General features: G+C 40.2%; 1 protein-coding gene and 1 pseudogene across 1 annotated transcript in view; one reads left to right on the forward strand and one right to left on the reverse strand.

The window, feature by feature from the left end:
• Window positions 1–5,149, reverse strand: part of LOC101276194 (zinc finger protein 791) — a 50,421-nt gene extending 45,272 nt beyond the window's left edge. The window contains exons 1-2 of the mRNA XM_033401331.2: window positions 5,002–5,149; window positions 1,175–1,219 (exon numbers count right to left, since the gene is read on the reverse strand). Coding sequence (XP_033257222.1) covers window positions 1,175–1,192 — 18 coding nt within the window. The 5' untranslated portion in view covers window positions 1,193–1,219; window positions 5,002–5,149. The remainder of the gene's footprint in view (window positions 1–1,174; window positions 1,220–5,001) is intronic.
• An 11,955-nt stretch (window positions 5,150–17,104) lies between these two features.
• Window positions 17,105–21,329, forward strand: LOC117195674 (60S acidic ribosomal protein P1-like; annotated as a pseudogene).
• The last annotated feature ends 1,605 nt before the right edge of the window (window positions 21,330–22,934 follow it).

Consider the following 22,934-nt stretch of genomic DNA (forward strand, 5'->3'; position numbering starts at 1 on the left):
AGAGTTCTGCACACAGACAGGGGCTTGTGTGGCTGGAATGTGAAACTAATGCCAGAGGACTACAGACTTTGTTATCGGCTTTTCCGGGCGTGGACACAAGGGGAAGAGAGAAGGGAGGCGTAAGCTGTCGGTAAACATCAAAAAACGTGGAGTCTGTACAAACACAGAGAACAGACTTGTGGTTGCGAAGGGGGCGGGGGGGGGGGGGGCTGGGGGAGGGAAGGACTGGGAATGTGGGATGAGCAGATGCAAACTGTGATATATAGAATGGATAAACAACAAGGTCCTACTGTGTAACACAGGGAACTATATTCAATATCCTGTGATAAACCATAACGGAAAAGAATATGAAAAAGAATGTATATATGTATAACTGAATCACTTTGCTGTACAGCAAAAATTAACACAACATTGTATACCAACTACAATCAAGTTTCAAAAATGTGGAGTCTGACTACTCATTATAAGGACAAACTTGGGTATGAAAAATAGGAATTCACAATGGCTTGTTTTTATATAAAGAAACATTAACAGGAAGCTCAAGAAATGATTAAAACTGTGTATTTGCAGTGGCTGGAGTAACAATGCTGGAGGGGACCAGGATAGGTGGGCAGTGACTTTGCTTAAGTTAGGCTTTTGTATCTCACAGGTTTCTTGAAAATAAGCAAAATATATATACCCCGTGTTACTATTTAATAGTCTTTCTTTAATTTTAACTTTTGTACATAGGAAACTATTGTTACGATCTAATTCCTCTGAACACTAATGGTTACAAAAGTATAAACCATAATTTTCAAATCCCTTGCTAACTAAAATGACAAGGTGTATCCTAGTTTGTCCCTTCCCTATATCTCACATGGGGGAGGGTGGTATTTTCAGAAATCAATATAACATTATAATGCAACAGGGGTTTGGGTTTAGTTCTTTAAATGCAGTAGAATTTTCAAAGATGTATGTAAGCTTTGATTAGCTGTCCTTACATCAATTGCTTTAGCTTTTTTTTTTTCTTGGCTGTGCTGCACGGCTTGCAGGATCTTATTTCCTTGACCAGGGATTGAACCAGCAGTGAAAGCCACGAGTCCTAACCACTGGACTGCCAGGGAGTTCCCTGCCTTTTAAATTTCAATTTTCTCTAAGGACATGCACAAACACTGATGTAAAATGAAACCCATACCTGAAAACGTAAACACATTCATCTCACATCTTGAGGTTCTCTTCCCTAAAAGGAACAAAAATTCTATTTAGTTCCACAATTTTCTTGCCTTACCGACATCGTATCTCTCAATCAACTGAGATTTTTCTTTAAGCCCAAGAAACTAAAAATGTTATTTCCCACACAGGGAATTAATTACAAAGTGCTAAGGGAAACTACAGCCAAAGGGCTGCACTATTCAATGGATAAAAGAATCCAGAGGAAAGAGACACAAATATTGGAATCAGCACAGATAAGCAGTCAGCGTCTCACAGGACAGAAGGAGCCTGTTTGAAAGTTTAACACCCACTAGCCTCTCCTGGTTGAGATAGAACCGCTGGACCAGGTCAGTCCCTGGTGAAGGAGGGTGGGGGCACCTGAGCAGCCACAGGGATGGACTCTGGGAGCGCCACACGCCCTCCTCTCCCTGGGGAATAATGGAACCACTCCCTTTTTCAGGCTTCCATTCCCACAGTGAGAAAACTCTCAGTAGAATTCAATTTAAGATTCTGACCCAAAAGAACTCCCAAATTCATGATCCCTAACCCAGGACACAGAACTCCTGTCACAGACTTTCTCAATGTAAACAAATTACACTCTGAGTGCAGCTACACTGTGGATGTAAAACTCCAACCTAGGGCTTCCCTGGTGGCGCAGTGGTTAAGAAACCGCCTGCCAATGCAGGGGACAAGGGTTTGAGTCCTGGGCCGGGAAGATCCCACATGCCGTGGAGCAACTAAGCCCATGCGCCCCAACTACTGAGCCTGCACTCTAGAGCCCGCAAGCCACAACTACTGAAGCCCACATGCCTAGAGCCCGTGCTCCACAACAAGAGAAGCCACCGCAATGAGAAGCCCGTGCACCACAACGAAGAGTAGCCCCTGCTTGCAGCAACTAGAGAAAGACCACACGCAGCAACGAAGACCCAACTCAGCCAAAAAATAAATAAATAAATTTATATTGAAAAAAAAAACCCAACAACTCCAGCCTATACCTAGAAACAGACCCGCGGGAACCACGGTTACAACCTCAAAAGGGGCATCACCACCCCATCTCCCCCCAAACCCTTTCTGCCATGTGCAGTTGTTATCCCCAGCTTTCCAGGGCTCTGTAGCTTCTCTCAGCTTAAAGGCTCCTTCCATGGTGGGTGTGAGCAGGTAGGACACCTGCTGGGCTCTCCAGGAAGAACCAGCTGGGCCTTCAAGTACTTCCCTTTGCAGCCTCAAGGGGGCCTCACCTTGAGTCACTGACCTCAGGCCTCTGCTCCCAGTCACATTGCTTTGGACCACAAGATGCTATTTTAAATGACCCCAGTGGCTGAAGAATCTAGCAAAATCACACAAACCTAGTGTTTATGTAGAAAGGAGGGGAAAATTGTAAGGTTTTTTTCTAGTTCAACAAGAAAACGCATAAGTATCTATTACTCTCAGAAAATAATGATATTAGTTAATTATTTCCACAGCAAGAAATTGTTTTATAAAAACATAATTGGGGGGGTAAATTAGGAGTTTGGGATTAAAATATACACACTACTATATATAAAACAGATAACTAACAAGGACCTACTGTATAGCACAGGGAACTATACTCAATATCAATAACCTGTAATAGAAAAGCATCTAAAAAGTATATATACATATATTCACATATAAATATACACGTATATATGTATATATATGACTGAATCACTTGACTGTACATCTGAAACTAACACATTGTAAATCAACTATATTTCAATAAAAATTTAAAAAAAACTGTACTTGAACACCTCAAGCCTAAGCCCTGGAATTGCATTTGAACAACCCCCCGCCCCCCCCAAAAAAAACCCAAAACAAAAAGAACAGACCTCAGGATATTACTACGCCTGCTCAGGGAGGGAAGAAAAAAGAAGCAAGAATTTTTAATGCAATGTAATACAAGAATATTTTCTTTTTTCTGAAACTCACCTATTTCTTGCCTCTTTGGAAAATGCTATCGTTCAAGCTCCACTGCTTACATAAATTTTAATTTTTTGAATAACTGAGGCTCGCATACATGAATAAATCTTTCCAGGGTGACAAACCCAGGGAGGGGAAGTGATTACAGGAGAGAACACCCAGGAACGATTCCAAAGAAGAAACTCTACCTAAAGGACTACCCATAGGATGTCTGTGCCCAAGAAAGATCCTCGAGGAGAGGCACAAGGATTTCATACAATGTAGTTCTGAAACAGGAGGGAAGAGGACACGGCACAACCTTTAAAAGAATGACATAGCCTGAGGACATAAACTGATTAGAACAGAATAGGTCCAAGATGGCGGACAAGTTGACTTCCACTAGACCTTGAGCCTCAGTATACACTCATTGTAACACACTCACAGGTGCCATGACAGTTCCAAGGCCGAGCATAAAGGTCAAAAAGTGGGCAGTGGCCCAATTCCTGGAAATCCCCACCCCTTCTCCAAAATAGCTGGAATACCCCTTCCACTCATTAGCCTATGAAATTATCCACCCCTATAAAAATGGCCAACTCCACACCCTGGTGCCACTCTCACCTTCTGAGATGGCCCACACTCTGTGGAGTGTGTCCACTTCTTACCTATCGCTTTGTCTCTCACTGAATTCTTTCTGCGATGAGACATCAAGGACCTGAGCTTCATTAAGTCCTGAGACCAGGTGTGAGATCTCAGTTAAAAGACCATGGGTTCAAGCCCCAATCTGAGTTATACGGTTTCAGTTCCAGGTGGTTGGTTTCAGTTCCTGGTGGTTATTCTCAGATTTCCTTTCATGGAAAAATATCCACAGCAAGTATAAATCCTTAAAAAAGAGCCACCCATGACTCTTTAGAAAAAGGATAGGGACTTCCCTAGTGGCGCAGCGGTTAAGAATCCTCCTGCCAATGCAGCGGACACGGGTTCGAGCCCTGGTCCGGGAAGATCCCACATGCCACGGAGCAACTAAGCCCGAGCGCCACAAGTACTGAGCCTGTGCTCTAGAGCCGGCGAGTGACAACTACTGAGCCCGTGAGCCACAACTGAAGCCCATGCGCCTAGAGCCCATGCTCCGTAACAAGAGAAGCCACTGCAATGAGAAGCCCATGTGCCGCAACCAAGAGTAGCCCCTGCTCGCCGCAACTAGAGAAAGCCCGCGTGCAGCAATGAAGACCCAATGCAGCCAAAAATAAATAATTTTTTAAACAAAGAAAAAGGATAAACAATTAAAATATTGGGTCTGTTTGAAATACACCAGGGAGAACGAAGAGTTGATAATGATGCTCTGAATTGAAGACGGAAAGTTGGCTGTGGGAATGAGGGAGGGATGTGGAAATTTAGGGATTTATTGCCAGTTTTAAGAAGAGCTAATCTGGAAATTAGTCTGGATCCTGGATTTGAGACCCTGCTCTCCAAACATTTGGAAAACTCAGGAGAAAACGAGTGCCCCCTGGGGAGAAAGGAGGGACTGGGACCCCACAGGCCACAGCTCCTCCCACGCACGAACCACGGAGACGGAATCACGATTGTCCCCTGATAACCCTCCCCAGGGTCACCACACATTCTAGACGAGTCGCGGGGCTGTGGGCGAAGAGCTGCCCAGAGAGGCTCCAGGCTTAAGTCACCGCCTGCAGTGACGGGACAGGACGCCCGGGGTCCCGGCTGCCGACCCAGCCCCGCCACTGCGACAGCCGGAGGGAATGAGGTCTGAACGGCGTCCCCTGCGATTTTGGGTCCGCAGACTCCTGAGTTTACCGCGTCGGGAGGCCCACGTCCCGCCACGGCCGGTTCAGACTGTCCCTCCTCCCTGTCCTGGGACACCTGGCCCAGCACACTCACCATTTCCCGGCTTTGGGCTCCTCCGGCGTCTTCCCATAGACTCCCGCGGCCCGTGCAGCCCGTATTTACGTTGCAGCAGACACACCTGAGACACGTAAACGCAGACGAGATTCCACGCAAATCGTGGCCACGAGCGTCCACGCAGTTTGCAGAGCGTGGCCCGCCCACTTTCCCCTGCTGCGCCTCTGATTGGGCAGTTCGCAAGCACCCGCCCCCCTTTCTCCTGAGTGACAACAGGTCAGGAGGTCACATAGCTCAGCGGCTATGGCTCACGGGCCCAGCCGCTCCGCGGTATGTGGGATCTTCCCGGACCGGGGCAGGAACCCGCGTCCCCTGCATCGGCAGGCGGACTCTCAACCACTGCGCCACCAGGGAAGCCCCAGCGACGTTTGCCTTTAAACCACACTTGTCACTGGCCCTAGAGGGACAGTGGCGGCTTCCTCAAATCTTTCAGAATGTGGGGACACAGGTGTGCTCAGGGAACTCCCGAGTAAGATTCCGGAACAACCGACGTCCTTATCCAAAGCAAGAGGGGCGCCCTGGTCAGGCCAACTGGGAAAAGAGGGTTTGCGGACCTCCACAGGGCAATACTTGGCATAGACTGTGAGGCCACTCAGGATACTGTGACCCTTGTTTACAAACACACTGAAAAATGACCTCACCATGTGTAATAAAGAGTCTGGCTCCATTTTTATCTTTGTTGACAGCGTTGAGGCCGTCACTTTTACCTCTCCACACATGTGGTATTTTAGCTAGAGAATCCCCTGGCTTCCCAAGCACTTGACTCTGGTGGGAAGTTTGAACCCTGCAGCCCTTGCCTGGGAACAGGGACTCTTCTCCCACCAATCATAATTTGCGAGATGTGTTCAACAATACTCTCAGGTATACATTTTACACTAGAAGGAAATTTATTTTAGTTTCAGAGTGTGTGCCTAGAAATTTTGAAATGTAAACGGCTATGATATCCCTAAGGCAATCCAGTTACTATTTTTTTATAAATTTATTTGTTTATTTTTGGCTGCATTGGGTCTTCGTTGCTGCGTGCAACTAGGGAAGCCCCTAGTTACTATTTTTACCAATATAACAAAAAACAATAAGTTTTGGGGGCTTCCCTGGTGACACAGTGGTTAAGAATCCACCTGCCAATGCAGGGGACACGGGTTCGATCCCTGGTGCCGCGGAGCAACTAAGGCCCTGCGCCACAACTACTGAAGACTACCTGCCACAACTAGTGAAAACCGAGCGCCTAGAGCGCGTGCTCTGCAATGAGAGAAGACACCGCAGTGAGAAGCCCGTGCGCTGCAACTAGAGAAAGCCCGCGGGCAGCAAAGAAGACCCAATGCAGCCAAAAATAAATTTAAAAAAAAAACAAAAAAAAACCCAGGGGCTTCCCTGGTGGCACAGTAGTTGAGAGTCCACCTGCCGATGTAGGGGACACAGGTTCGTGCCCCGGTCTGGGAAGATCCCACATGCCACGGAGTGGCTGGGCCCGTGAGCCATGGCCGCTGAGCCTGCGCGTTCAGAGCCTGTGCTCCGCAACGGGAGAGGCCACAACAGTGAGAGGCCCAGTACCGCAAAACAAAAACAAAAACAAAAAAAAACAAACAAGGTATAATTGACATTGAACATTATATATATAAAAAACACAATAAGTTTTGGAAATGTGGGATATACTTGAAAACTTTTAATATTCTTAACACATTGGTTCAAAACTTCTAATGCATTTATTTATCTGAATAGTTTTATTGAGGTAAAATACACATACCATACACTGCATCCCTTTAATGTGTACAAGTCAATGTTTTTCAGTACATTCACAGATATGTTCAATCAGCACCACAATTTTTGAACATTTTTGTCGCCTCTAAAAGAAACCCTGGTACCCTTTAGATATCACTTCTCTATCTTCCCATCTTCCTCCTCCAAGCCAGAGTTGTAGGCAACCTCTAATCTTTCTGTTTCTATAGATTTCCCTGTTCTGGAGTTATATACGAATGGAATCATATGAAGTATTATCTTTGTAATTAACTTCAGTTGCTTAGCATAACTTTTTCAAGGAATTTCTATGTGGTAGCATGTATGGATACCTCATTCATCTTTATGGCTGAATAATATTCCACTGTATGCGTAAAACATATTTTCTTTATTTACTCATTTCTTAATGGACATTTAGTTTGTTTCCACCTTTTGGCTATTATGAATAACGTTGCAATAAACTTTCGTGTACAAGTTTTTGTTTGGACATATTTTCATTTCTATTGGGCATATACCTAGGAATGAATTGATGGGTCCTATGGTAATTCTAGGTTTAATTTCCGAGGAATTGCCAGATTTGTTTTCCAAAGTTGTTGCACCATTTTATATTCCCACCAGCGGTGGTTGAGGGTTCCAATTTTCCCATATCATCCACAAAAATTTTATTATCTCACTTTTTTAACTCTAGCTATCCTAGTGGTTGTGAAGTGGTATCTCATTTTTTAAAATATATTTATTTATTTGGTTGCACCGGCTCTTATCTGTGGCAGATGGGCTCCTTAGTTGTGGCATGCATGTGGGATCTAGTTCCCTGACCAGGGATTGAACCCCAGCCCCCTGCATTGGGAGCATGGAGTCTTAACCACTGCACCACCAGGGAAGTCCCTCTCATTGGGGTTTTGATTTGAATTTCTCTGATGGCTAGTGCAAGCATCTTTTAATGTGTTCTTGACCATTTGTACATTTTCCTTTAAAAATGTCTATTTACATTCTTTCATATTTTAAAATTGGGTTAGTTGACTTCTTACTGAGTTATTAGTGTTCTTTATACACCTTCAATACAAATCCCTTAGATATTTTATTTGCAAAACTTTCTTCCATTCTGTGGGCTGTTTTCCTTCTCTTGCTTTAAAATTTTAACTTTTAACACATACTATGAACTTTACATCTTAAATGTCCAGTTCAGTAGTGAGAAGTACACTGACATTGGGAAATCAATCTCAGAAGTGTTTTCATCTTTCAAAACTGAAAATCTAAACATATTAAACAACATCTCCCACTTCCCTTTCCCCCAGGCCCTACCAACAACCATTCTACTTTCTGTCTCTATGAATTTCACTATTCTAAGTACTTCATACAAGTGGATTCATATAGTAGTTGTCCAGTTTTGACTGGCTTATTTCACTTAGAATGATGTTCTCGTTTCACCCATGTTACAGCATATGTTAGAATTTCCTTTCTTTCTAAATCTGAATAAAATTCCATTCTATGTATATACTAAATTTTGTTATCCATTCATTTTTGATGGACACATGTCTTGCTACCACCTTTTGGCTCATGAATAACATTCCTGTGAACATGGGTGTAGAAATATCTGAGTCCTGGGAGTACATACCCAGAAACAGTATTGCTGGATCACATGGTAACTTTGAATATAATTTTTGAGGAACTGCTATACTGTTTTTTTTTGTTTGTTTTTGTGGGGATTTTGTGTGTGTGTGTGTGTGTGTGTGTGTGCGCGCGCGTGTTTTGGTCGCATCGCCCAGCTTGCAGGATCTTAGTTCTTTGACCAGGGATAGAACCAGGCCCCAAGCAGTGAAAGCGTGGAGTCCTAACCACTGGACTGCCAGGGAATTCCCATGCCATACTGTTTTCTAAAGTGGCTGCACCGGGCTTCTCTGGTGGCGCAGTGGTTAAGAATCCACCTGCCAATGCAGGGGACACGGCTTCGAGCCCTGGTCCGGGAAGATCCCACATGCTGCGGAGCAACTAAGCCCGTGCGCCAGAACTACTGAACCCGAGTGCCACAACTACTGAAACCCGCGTGCCTAGAGCCCGGGATCCACAACAAGAGAAGCCACCACAATGTGAAGACCACACACCGCAACGAAGAGTAGCCCCTGCTCGCTGCAACTAAAGAAAGCCCGCGAACAGCAAGGAAGACCCAATGCAGCCAAAAATAAGTAAGTAAATAAATTAATTAAAAATAAATAAATAAAGTGGCTGCACCATTCTATATTCCCACAATAGTAAACTTGGGTCCCAATGTGTGTTTTCACCTTTTTGATAGTATACTCTTAAGTACAAAAGTTAATAATTTTGATTAAATTCAAGTTGTCTTTTTTTTTTGGTGTCATCTTGAATAATTTTGTTCCAAATCCAAGGTCATGAATATTTTCCTCCATATACATATATATTTTGGCCGCGCCACTGGTCATGCGAGGATCTTAGTTCAAGGACCAAGAATTGAACCTGTGGCCCCTGCAGTGGAAGTGCAGAGTCTTAACCACTGGACCTCCAGGGAAGTTCCTACATTTTTTCTAAGAGTATTAAGGTTTAACCTCTTATGTTTAGGTCTTTGATCCATTTTGGTAAATTACTGTATGTGCTGTGATGTAAACATCCACTTCATTCTTTTGCATGTGGCTATCCACTCGTCCCAGTGCCAACTTTTAAGAATAATATTCTTTTCCCATTCTTGGCATTGTGTTTGAAAACCAGTTGACCACAGACGGATGGGTTTATTTATGAAATCTCATTCTATTCCAATGATTTATATGTCCATCCCTGTGTCATTACCACACTATCTTCATTACCATTGTTCAGCAGAAAGTTTTGAAATAAGGAAATGTGAGTCCTCCTACTTGATTTTTGCTTTCATTGTTTTGGTTATTCTGGATACCTTGCAATTCTATCTGAATTTTTGAAACAGTTTAACAATTTCTATAAAGAAGTCAGTTGGGATTCTGACAGAGATTGCACTCAATCTGTGGATCATTTAGAGGAGTATTGCCATCTCAAAATATTGTCTTCCAATGTACGTACATGGGAGGTTATACCATGTAATTAGATCTTTAACTTTGCTCAACCTTTTGTGGATTTTGGAGTTTTTGCTTGGTATCTCTTTTGTTAAATTTAGTCCTAACTATTTTATTCATTTTTATTGCGGTACAGTTGATTTACAATGTTGTGTTAGTTTCAGGTGTACAGCAAAGTGAATCAGTTATACATATACACATATCCACTCTTTTTTTAGATTATTTTCCCATATAGGCCATCACAGAGTATTGAGCAGAGTTTCCTGTGCTATACAGTAGGCTTTTATTAGCCATCTATTTTATACATAGTAGCATTTAAATGTCAATCCCAATCTCCCAATTTATCCCTCTCCCCTATTTTATTCATTTTTATGCTCTTGTGAATGGATTTGTTTTTTAAATTTCATTTTCAGATTTTTTGTTGCAAGTGATTAGAAATAGAATGTATTTTTATATATTGATCTTGTACCCTACAACCTTGCCAAACTCCATTATCATTTCTAATATTTTTTTAAAAAAAGTGGATTCCTTATAGAGTTTTCTATTTACAGGATACATCATCTACATGTAGAGACAGCATTACTTTCTCTTATCCAACCTGGATTCATTTTATTTCCTTTTCATTCATTTATTCATTGCACAATTTTCCTGGCTAAAACCCCCAGGGTATTGTCAAATAGAAATGATAAGAGCAGATATCATTGTTTCCTTCCTGATATTCAGGGGAAAGCATCCAGTTTTTCACCAATTAAATATAATATCAGCTGTGATTTTTTTCATCGATGCTCATTTTCATGTGAAGGAAATTTCTATCAATACCTGGTTTGCTGAGGGTTTTTATCACGAGAGGGTACTGTAGGTTGTCAACTACAGCTGACCCTTGAACAATGCAGGGGTTAGAGGTGCTGTCCCCAGGCAGTCAAAAATCTACATATAACTATTGACTCCCCCAAAACTTTATTAATAGACTACTGTTGACCAGATAACATAAACAGCTGATTAGCACATATTTTGTATGTAATATGACTGTATACTGTATTATTACAAGAAAGTAAGCAAGAGAAAATAAAATATTATTAAGAAACTCATAAGGAAAATACATTTACAGTACTGTACTGTATTTACCAATACCATAAGTTTGTCTTCTGTTTACAAGATGAATTGTCTATCAGTACCTCCATCAATATTGTCTTATATGATACAAAACGCTGTGATGTTATATGTATTACTAACACGACATCAAAAATGAAAAGATAATGTGAAAAAGAAATTCATAATTATAATGATTCATGCACTGATAATGAAGAAATGGCAATATGATTGCTTTATGGTAGCCTCGTGTAATGGATACAGTTGCTTCATGGTATCCCAGCCTATAACTAATGAATGAATCATTATAAAATTTTTATCATGTATTATGGTCATATTCATAATACAGTATTGAAAACATTGTTCTATTTTTTGAAAAAACCACTTACCTGTGATCATAGGCTGATATGCACTTTCTCCAGTTACGAGAGAGAAGCATACTGTATGGTAATGTAATTCTTTGAAAGCAAAGTTATAAAACAGTAATAAAATTTACACATCACTAATTTTATATTAAATATCACTCACTTTATACCTAGGTAAGGATAGGCTCTCCACTTCCTTACAAGTCTTGCAGATGATAATAATTAAGAGATGATGACAATAATGACACAAAAACATCTCATAGAGTTCTTGCCACACAGTTATTAGATTTTCACATGAAGACATTCACACACATATACAATAAAGTTGATTAACTGTACAGTATGATGAATATTTACTATTCATTAAGTAGAAGTGAATCATCATAAAGGGTCTTCATCCTTGTCTCCACATTGAGTAGACTGAATAGGAGGGGGTGGTCTAGCTCTCTGAGGGATGGCAAAGGTGGAAGAGGTAGAGAAGGTGGAAGGCAAGGCAGGAGAGGTGTAATTTTATGGAAATACATTATAATTTCTGTCTGACTCTTTTGCTTATTCATTTCTCTAAAAATGTTTCATTTCTCTAAAAATATTTCATTCATTTCTAAATAAATGTTTCTATAGTACCAATTCTTCTTCCACCATTTGCTTTAGTTTCAGTGCCTGTATCATAGAAGGGTCCATGTCAAAAAGAAGTCAAAAGCAGTCTTTTTTTTTTTTTTTTTTTTTGGCTGCGTTGGGTCTTTGTTGCCGAGCGTGGGCTTTTCTCTGGTTGTGGCGAGCAGGGGCTACTCTTCATTGCCATGCGTGGGCTTCTCAATGCAATGGCTTCTCTTGTTTTGGAGCATGGGCTCTAGGCACGGGGGCTTCAGTAGTTGTGGCGTGCAGGCTTAGCTGCTCCGCAGCATGTGGGATCTTCCCAGACCAGGGATTGAATCCGTGCCCCCTGCACTGGCAGGAGGATTCTTAAGCACTGCGCCACCAAGGAAGTCCAAAAGTAGTCTTGAATAACTGAAACTCTTTGATTGTCTAATGTCAGTTTGTTTCTGGCACTACTTCTATATCTTCATCGTCTGGCAATGATTTGGAAGCACTCATCTCCATCAATTTATCTGTTAATTCCTCTGGTGTGGTGTCTACTAGATCTCGAATTTCTCCAAAATCCATATCTTGAAACCCTTCACCCCCCCACCGAATTTTTTTTGCCATATCCACAATCTCTTTCATGATTTCCTTGATTTGCTCTGTCGTAAATCTTGTGGGGTCATGCACAACATCTGGACACAGTTTTCTCCAGCAGGAATTTATTGTTTGGGATTTCACAGCTTTTTCTATAACAATGATGGCATCTTGGATGGTGCAATACTTCCAAGCTTTCATGATGTTCTCTCTTTTGGAGTTCTCTTCCATAGCATTGACAATCCTTTTCATAGAGTGGTGTGTATAATGAGACTTAAAGGTCCTTATGGGGACTTTCCTGGTGGTCCAGTGGCTAAGACTCCGTGCTCCCAATGCAGGGGGCCTGGGTTCGATCCCTGGTCAGGGAACTAGATCCCACATGCCACAGCTAAAGATCCTGCAGGCCATAACTAAAAGACCCTGCATGCCACTATGAAGATCCTGCATGCCGGAAGTAAGACCTGGCACAGCCAAATAAATAAATAGACATTTAAAAAAAAGTCCTTATGACTGCCTGATCTAGAGGCTGAATTAGAGACCTTGTGTTTGGGGGCTAGTAGACCACTTTGATGCCTTCAGTGTTGAACTCGTGGGGTTCTGGGTCATCAGGGGCATTCTCCAATACCAAAAGAACTTTAAAAGGCAGTCTTGGGACTTCCCTGGTGGCACAGTGGTTAAGAATCCACCTGCCAATGCAGGGGACATGGGTTCGAGCCTTGGTCTGGGAAGATCTCACATGCTGCGGAGCAACTAAGCTCGTGCGCCACAACTACTGAGCCTGAGTGCCACAACTACTGAAGCCCACGTGCCTAGAGCCTGTGCTCTGCAACAAGAGAAGCTACTGCAGTGAGAAGCCCATGAACGGCAACAAAGAGTAGCCCCTGCTCGCCACAACCAGAGAAAAGCCCACGCGCAGCAACAAAGACCCAATGCAGCCAAAAAATAAAATAAAATACAATAATAAAATAAATTTTAAAAAAAGTATTTCATAAAACGTGCAAGATTTCCATACCTGCTGGCATAGTGGCAGCAATGGCTTAATGGCTCTTTTTTTTTACTATGGTCCTTATGTTGGACTCATTTATCTTGAAATGGAAAGCAACTGCAGCTACAGACCTAAATTACAATATATATCAAGCAATTCAACTTTTTCTTGTAATGTCATGATATAATAGGGAAGAACAAATCTGACTCCATATTGGATCTGTTTCTTTTACTTTTACCTTGCTATTCTATTGCTTTTGCTACAAGTTAATCACTAAAGGGATGTTGCCTACAAGCTTAAAGTATACATAATGGTCCATCTCTGGGAACCCTGCCTCCCATGTAATGAGCGTTAAGCTAAAATACCTTTGTTTAGCTCACAGAAAACATCCTGGCGAGGCTTACCTGTGAATGGATGCAGGAAGGAAGAAGTTAACACATTCCCTTCAGAGTCTGACTGGAACCAGGAAACGTTTGAATTTATCCCCTTCCCTTTTCGTGTAAAAGAAGCCTGAATTCTAACTCAGGGAAGATGGTTCTTTGGGACACTAGTCCACCATCTTCTTGATCTGCTGGCTTCCAAAATAAAGTAGCTATTCCTTGCCCCCACAACTAATCTCTTGATTTGTTGGCCTGTCGTTTAGCAAGCAGTATGAGCTTGGACTTGTTAACAGTGACTTTTCTCTGCTTCTTGGGAACACTTCCAGCATCATTAGTGGCACTTTCCATGGGTCCCATGGTGTTATTCAAGGTTTACAGTATTGCACTGAACACGAAAAATACTCAAGAACCAAAAAAGAACACTTTTTACTGCCATATGCAATTCACTGGAGAGACAAACTGCACACGTGGAGATGATTAAAAAAACATAAGTTTTTTTATTTTTGGCTGCACCATGCGGCTTGTGAGATCTCAGTTCCCTGACCAGGGGTTGAACCCAGACCACGGGTTCAATTCGTTGCAGTGCAAGCAACGAATCCTAACCACTAGACCACCAGGGAACTAGCATCACATGCCATTTTATGGATACTCACATCACTTGAGCTCACCAAAATAGCATCAGGAGGTGGCTACAAAATTATTCAAATAGTAGAGTATATACTACAGTTAATTTTATGTAGTTTTAATATGGCATGTTTCTGTTTGTTTACATTTCCCTCAATTGCAAATGGTGCTATGTATGGTCTGTGTGTACATAAGGTTTTTTTTTTTTGTATTACTACTCTTTTTTTTTTTTTTTTTTTTGCGTTATGCGGGCCTCTCACTGTTGTGGCCTCTCCCGTTGCGGAGCACAGGCTCCGGACGCGCAGGCCCAGCGGCCATGGCTCACGGGCCCAGCCGCTCCGCGGCATGCGGGATCTTCCCGGACCGGGGCACGAACCCGTGTCCCCTGCATCGGCAGGCAGACTCTCAACCACTGCGCCACCAGGGAAGCCCTGTATTACTAGTCTTTTTAAAAAAATTTATTGGAGTATGGTTGATTTACAATGTTGTGTTAGTTTCAGGCATACTGCATAAGTTTTGATAAGTTTTAACATTTTATAATAGATGTGTGTATATTTTGTGGTAGTAAATGATAAAATAGACTAGTATCTACATTTAATAGATTCGTGACATACCTAGCTTTTCCTTAATTTTTTCAATATTTCCAGGCTACATGGTTCATCTGCAAGTTTTTTCAAATTGTTGCAAATCTCCGAAGTTTTTTCCAATATATTTTTTGGAAAAGATCTGCATATAAGTGGACCTGTGCAGTTCAAACCTATGTTGTTCAAGGGTCAACTGTACTTTCTATGAGTCTACTGAGGTGATCATGACATTTTTGCTTATTACTGTATTAATACGTTATATTGCCTAAGTTGATTTTGAGATATTAACTCAACCTAGCATCCCTGAAGTAAATCCAACTTAGTCACGCTGTATATTTGTGGTTAGATGATGCTGGATTAGGTTTTCTAGTATGGTTGATTTTTTTGGCATCCATTTTCACAAGGAAAATTGGTTTCTTCATTTTTTAATAATACCTTTGGTTTTAAAGTAAGAGTAATACTGGTCTGATAGAATGAGTTTGAAGTGTTGTGTTGATTCTATTTGTGGGGAGGGTCTCTGAAGAATCATATTAAACCTATGAATGATTTGGAGAATTCTATGGTGAAGCCATTTGGGCCTGGGCTTTCCTTTTGAGTAGTTTTTGCTTAGTAATTCAACCACGTCACTTGTATAGTCAGAAACTCTATTTTCTTCTTGAGTTATTTTCTGCAGAATGTATATTTCTAGGAGTTTGTCTATTTCATCTAAATTATCTAATTTGTTGCCATACTGTTCATTGAATTCCTTTATAATCCTTTTTATTGCTGTAAGGTTGGTGGAAGAGTCTTTCCTTCTGTCCGATTTTCGGAATTTGAGTCTTCTTTTTCTTTCAGTCAGTTTAGCTAAAGATTTGTCAATTTTATTAATTTTTTTCAAACACCTCACTTTTGATTTCACTGATTTCTATATGCTGTTTCTATTCTCTATTTTCTGCTCTTTTTTATTTCCTTCATCTCATTGGGGGGCGTGTGTGTGTTGGTGCCCATCCTTTCAAGTGTAATAAGGTGGAAGGTGAGATTATTGGTTTGAGACATTTCCTCACTTCTGTATGGATTTCTTCTTTGACACATTGGTTATTTACGAGTATTTTTTTTCATATTTGAGAATTTCTCCAGTTTTTCCTAAGTTATTGATTTCTAATTTCATTCCATTGTTGTCACAGACCATAAAAGTATTTATTCTTAGTATTTTAAATTTAGTGAAGTTTATGTCCTAGCATTTGTTCTACCCTGGAGGTTTCATATGCACTTCTGAAGAATATATATTCTGTTGTTGTTGGGTGCAGTGTTCTGTAGACACGTAAGGTGTACTTAATTTATAGTGTTTTACAAGTCTTTTATTTCTGTGTTGATATTTTGCCTAGTTGTGTATATAATATTCAAAGTGAGATACTGGAGTCTCCATTTACTGTTGTTTTTCCCTTCATTTCTCTTTTGCTTCATTTATTTTGGCACTCTGTTATTAAATGCACATATAAATGTTATAGCTTCCTGATGAATCGACCTTTTTCATGATACAGCCTTCTATATCTCTAGTAATATTTTTTCTTTTAAAGTCTTTTTCCCTCCTGGTATTAGGAGAGTCTCTCCAGCTTTCTGGTGGGTATATTTACATATATATCTTTTTCTGATCCTTTTACTTTCTTTTTGCATCTTTGAATTTAAAAGCATTTCCTATGGAGAGCATATAGTTGCCTCTTTTTTTTTTGTCTTAAACATACGGTGATAATTTCGGACTTTTTTTTTTCTGACTCTTGATTGGATTATTTTACCCATTATATGAGTATTTATATTACACCTGCATTTTACCTTTTTTTCCCCAACAGTTCTCATGACATTTCAGTCCCAACTTCGCTTCTTTATTGATTTCTTTTCCATTAGGTTGACTATGTTCAATGTAGTATTTTACTTTTTAAAATAAATTTTTCATAAACAAACAATAGGACAGGCTTCACATAGTCCCTGAGGCTTAGGCCAGTGAGTGGGGTTGCAAGGCCTGGAGAGAAGAGGTGAGGAGGTAGGTAAGCCAAGCCTGGGGACCAAGTCTAGAGACAGCCTTAGAGTCAAAGGCACTGCTTTGGAACAGGTCCTTTATGAACACACGAAAATGGACAGATTTAGTGCTGTAAACAAGGAGGAAAGCAGCTTAGGGCTTTGTGGCATTTTAGGGTCCAGTGGGGTCTGTGCAGTCCTGTGGATTTTCCCCCATGTTTTATTATTGTGGTAAAACACACATAACATAAAATTTACCATCTTAACCATTTTCAAGTATATAGTTTATTGGCATTTACATTTATACTGCTGTATGACTATCACTACCGATCTCCAGAACTCTTTTCATCTTCCGAGATTGAAATTCTATGTCCAATAAACAACTACCCCCTCCATTCTGCTCGCTCCCCTGCAAACCACCATTCTACTCTCAATCTCTATGCATTTGACTTCTTTAGGTACCTCATATAAGTGGTATCATACAGTATTTGTCTTCATATGAATGGCTTACTTCACTTAAAATAATGTCCTCAAGCTTTATCCATGTTGTAGCATATGTTGGAATTTCCTTATTTTTTAATGTTGAATAATATCCCATTGTATGTATATACTACCTTTGATCATCCATTCATAAGTCTATGTACATTTGAGTTGCTTCCACCATTTGCCTAGTGTGAATAAATGATGCTAAAAAGATAGGTTTACAAGTATATCTTAGAGATTCTGCTTTCAACTGTTTTGGGTATATACCCAGAAGTGAAATTGCTAGATTATATGGTGATTCTGTTTTTAATTTTTTGAGGAACTACTTATCTTTTTCCAGACTGATTGTACCATTTTTATATTCCTACCAACAGTGCACAAGTGTTCTAATTTCTCCACATTCTTTCCAAAACTTCTTATTTTCTGTTTTAGTGTTTTCTTATATTACTTATCTTAATGTGTGTGAATATACCTTTATTTTAATAGGAATCATTACTGTTGCCCTCACAAATGCTGGATGCTGTCTGTATCACACCTACTATTTATATTCATACCTGAGCAATTCCTGAAACAGTGTTAATTTAATTTGTATTAGACGGTGGCAACATAAATAATTCCTGAGGACATCCTTAATCATGGAGACCTCTACCCTCCATAGAGGAAATATACAACACACCTCTGGTTCCCCTGTTATCTTACATTCATTGTGAACTTTCCTTCAAAGCTCTTATTTCTGATTGACTGACTGATTGATTGGACGCTGTTTTTTTCTTTCCTTTATTATGCTTCCATGAAAGGGAGAGCAATAGATACAAATAAGGCCATGTCTATAAAGCTAAAGACAAATTGAACTGGCTCCAAAAATTCATTTTAATGACATTGCAACAGAGTCAGATGTTCAATGGGGCCATAACAGTCCATCTACATGTTTTCATAAGGTTTTTGCCCAGGGCTTGAAATGGGAGAAAGAAAATATCACTGGTTTTAACAATAAATCTCTGCCAAATGTAACTTCTTTTTTTAAAAATTAATTAACTAGGTTGCATCAGGTCTTAGTTACAGCAGGCGGGCTCCCTTGTTGCGGCTTGCCAGCTCTTTAGTTGTGGTATGCAAACTCTTAGTTGTGGCATGCATGTGGGATCTAGTTCTCTGACCAGGGATCAAACCCCAGCCCCCTGCGTTGGGAGCACAGAGTCTTAACCACTGTGACACCAGGGAAGTCCCACAAATGCAAGCTCTAATTCCCTCTCTCTTTTTTTTTTTTTTGCGGTACGCGGGCCTCTCACTGTTGTGGCCTCTCCCGTTGCGGAGCCCAGGCTCCGGACGCGCAGGCCCAGCGGCCATGACCCATGGGCCTAGCCGCTCCGCAGCATGTGGGATCTTCCCAGACTGGGGCATGGACCCATGTCCCCTGCATCGGCAGGCAGACCCTCAACCACTGCGCCACCAGGGAAGCCCTGATTCCCTCTTTTAAGTAGCAAAAGGTATTATCTCCTTTTACTTTCTACTCCTAACCAAAAATATCTAAACAAGTTGTAATTACTGATAACCCCAACTGTATCATGCAGACAGACAATGCAATGACAAAATCCCAACATCCGCAAAAGCTTCTGAGCAAACCAGGTTCTTCCTCACCCTTAAATATGCACAGACCCTCACAAGATGTTGCCAAATGTCAAACGTTATATGGGAGTCAGAGTATTTTACTTTCAAATAGGAAAAGAGATGAGGCAAAATATTAAAAATGAATATTATATGTGGGGATACTGAATCTTTTAATATCTTACTTCAGATTTATAAACCAAATTTTATTGTTTGTTAACAGTATTTCTTTCCCCACAAACCTAAAAGCACCAGAATTGTAAGAACTTGTTTCATGCTACTATATCCAGACCATAGAGTGCCTTGATTAATTTTGTGCTTAATTACATAAGTTTTGACGCTAGAGTGCTGGGTAGAAGAGGGATGGTCAAAAGTTAACACTAAAGACTAGGTCCCTCAGCACTGGACAGCTACATGTAAAACAATGAGATTAGAACATTTCCTCATACCATATACAAAAATAAACACAAAATGGATTAAAGACCTACATTTAAGATCTGAAACCATGAAACTCCTAGAAGAGAACATAGGCAGAACACTCTCTGACATAAATTGTAGATATATATATTTTTGGATTTGTCTCTCAAGGCAAAAGAAATAAAAACAAAAATAAACAAATGGAACCTAATTAAACTTAAAAGCTTTTGCACAGGAAAGGAAACCACCAACAAAATGAAAAGACAACCTACTGAATGGAAGAAAATATTTGCAAATGATATGACCAACAAGAGGTTAATATTCCAAATATATAAACAGCTCATACAACTCAGTATCAAAAAAACCCAAACAACCCAATCAAAAAATGGACAGAGGAACTAAATAGACATTTCTCCAAAGAAGACATACAGATGGCCAAAGGCACATGAAAATATGCTCAACACCAGTAATTATTAGAGAATGCAAATCAAAACTACAATGAGGTACCACCTCACACCAGTCAGAATGGCCATCATTAAAAAGTCTACAATAACAAATGATGGAGAGGGTGTGGAGAAAAGGGAACCCTCCTACACTGTTGGTGGGAATGTAAGTTGGTGCAGCCACTATGGAAAATAGTATGGAGGTTCCTTAAAAAACTAAAAAGAGAGCTACCATATGATTCAGCAATCCCACTCCTGGGCATATATCCAGAGAAAACTCTAATTTGAAATGACACACATACCCCAATGTTCATAGAAACACTATTTACAATAGCCACGACATGGAAATAACCTACATATCCATCAACAGATGAATGGATAAAGAAGATGTGGTACATATATACAATGGAATACTACTCAGCCATAAAAAATGAAATAATGCCATTTGCAGCAACATGGGTGGACCTAGAGATTATCATACTATGTGAAGAAAGTCAGAAAGAGAAAAACAAATACCATATGATATCACTCATATGTGGAATCTAAAATATGACACAAATGAACTTACCTATGAAATAGAAACAGATTCACAGACATAGAGAAAAGACTTGTGGTTGCCAAGGGGGATGGGGGTGTGGAGGAGGGATGGATTGGGAGTTTGGGATTCGCAGATGCAAACTATTATATATAGAATGGAAAAACAACAAGGTTCTACTGTATAGCATGGGGAACTATATTCAATATGCTATGATAAACCATAATGGAAAAGAATATCAAAAAGAATATATATATATATATATATATATATATATATATATATAACTGATTCACTTTTGACTTTTGGTGATTTCAGCAGAAATTAACACAACATTGTAAATCAACTATACTTCAATTAAAAAACCCCCCAAAAAACAAAAAAACAAAACCCCCAAAGAAACAGCCTGCTTTCCTCAGCTACCGCTAAGGTGGCTCAGCCCTTCAGAGGAAGCTAAGGTCCACATTGGGGACCAGCAACTAGCATCACGCCACGCAGTACCACACCTAGCACTCACTTGCACTGTGGCCTCCACTGCCTTGTAGCCCACCTGCACCTACTCCTGCACCTACTCAGCCCTCATCCTGCATGACAATGAGGTGAAGATCACGGAGGATAAGATCAATGCCCTCATTAAAGCAGCCGATGTAAATGTTGAACCTTTCTGGCCAGGCTTGTTTGCACAGGTTCTGACCCATGTCAACATGGTGAGCCTCATCTGCAATGTAGGGGCTAGTGGACCTGCCCCCTCCACCACTGCAGCCCCAGCTGAGGAGAAGAAAGTGGAAGCAAAGAAAGAATAATGTGAGGAGTCTGATGATGACATGGGCTTTGGTCTTTTTGACTAAACCTCTTTCGTACATGCTCAATAAAAAGCTGAACTCTTAGAAAACAACAAAAACAGCACAATCAAAAAATGGGCAGAAGACCTGAACACACATTTTCCCAAAGACATACAGATGGCTAACAGGCACATGAAAAGATGCTCAGTATCCCTATTTATTAGATAAATGCAAATCAAAACCAAAATGAGATATCACATCATACCTGTCAGAATGGCTATTGTCAAAAAGTCTACAAATAACAAATAGGATGTAAAGAAAAGGGAACCCTTGTACACCGTTGGTGGGAATGTAAATTGGTGTAGCCATCATGGAAAACAGTATGGAGGTTCCTCAAAAAATTAAAAACAGAGTTGCTATATGATCCAACAATTCCACTCCTGGGTATATATCCAGAAAAGACAAAAACACTATTTTGAAAAGATACATGCACCCCAATGTTACAGTAGCACTGTTTAAAGTATGGAAGCAACCCAAGTGTCCATCAACAGACGTATGGATAAAAAAGATGCGAGATATATATATATATATATATATATATATATATATATATAAATGGAATATTACTCAGCCATAAAAAGAATGAAATTCTGCCATTTGCAGAAATATGGATGGACCTAGAGAATATTATGCTTAGTGAAATAAGTCAGATAAAGACATATACTGTATGACATCACTTATGTGTGGAATCTAAAAAATAATACAAATGAACGTATATAGCAAAACAGAAACAGACTCACAAATGTGGAAAAAAAACTAGTGGTTACCAGAGGGGGAGGAGAGGGGGGAGGGGCAACTTAGGGGTATGGAATTGAGAGATACAAACTACTATGTATAAAATAGATAAGCAAAAAGTATGTATTACATAGCAGAGGGAATTATAGACATTATCTTATAATAACTTTTAATGGAATATAAACTATAAAAATACTAAATCCCGATGCTGTACACCTGACACTAATGTAATATTGTAAATCAACTATACCTTAAAAAAAAACACTGGTCCCTCAGCAAGAAAGGCCTGATTTGAACAGTGGTCAGTCTTTGTCCCTTGCTAGCACAGATGTCTGACATTTAATCTAAACGCATACACCTCAGTTGACTAAATGTGTTAAAATAATCAAAGAGAACAGTTTAGTTGATCTAAGCAAATTTCTTTCGTACATCATGAAGCAGGTGGTCTCTACTCTCAAGAGTCCAGAGAACTGCAAACCAAGGAACAGGGCTGCAAGCTTTTGTAGAGAAAGGCATTCAGGGAATAAGGAAAGAGTATGTGTGTTCAGTTCATTGGCGGAGGTTGCATATCTGAACTTATATGGAACAAAGTAATCGTTATAGATTCTTGGCAGTTAGAGATTGGCTGGCTGGCTGTACTGCATTTCCAGTCAGGTAGTGCATTTACAGGGACAGGAAAGTTATCTCAGTCTTGGTTTATGTTTTGAGGTGGCAGCTCCAAATTGGGCCTAGAAATTTACTTCCACAAAGCATAATGAAAGCACTATGGAGTCTGCTAAGGAGTGAATTTGTATATTATGCCTAAGCTACTGTTTGGAAACAGTTAAAAAGCGTCAACTACACAGTAAGAAACATCTAAATGTTTAGATAACATGTAAGAAAGGAAAA

The sequence above is a fragment of the Orcinus orca genome, chromosome 3 (genome assembly GCF_937001465.1).
Source record: "Orcinus orca chromosome 3, mOrcOrc1.1, whole genome shotgun sequence".
Lineage (NCBI taxonomy): Eukaryota > Metazoa > Chordata > Mammalia > Artiodactyla > Delphinidae > Orcinus > Orcinus orca.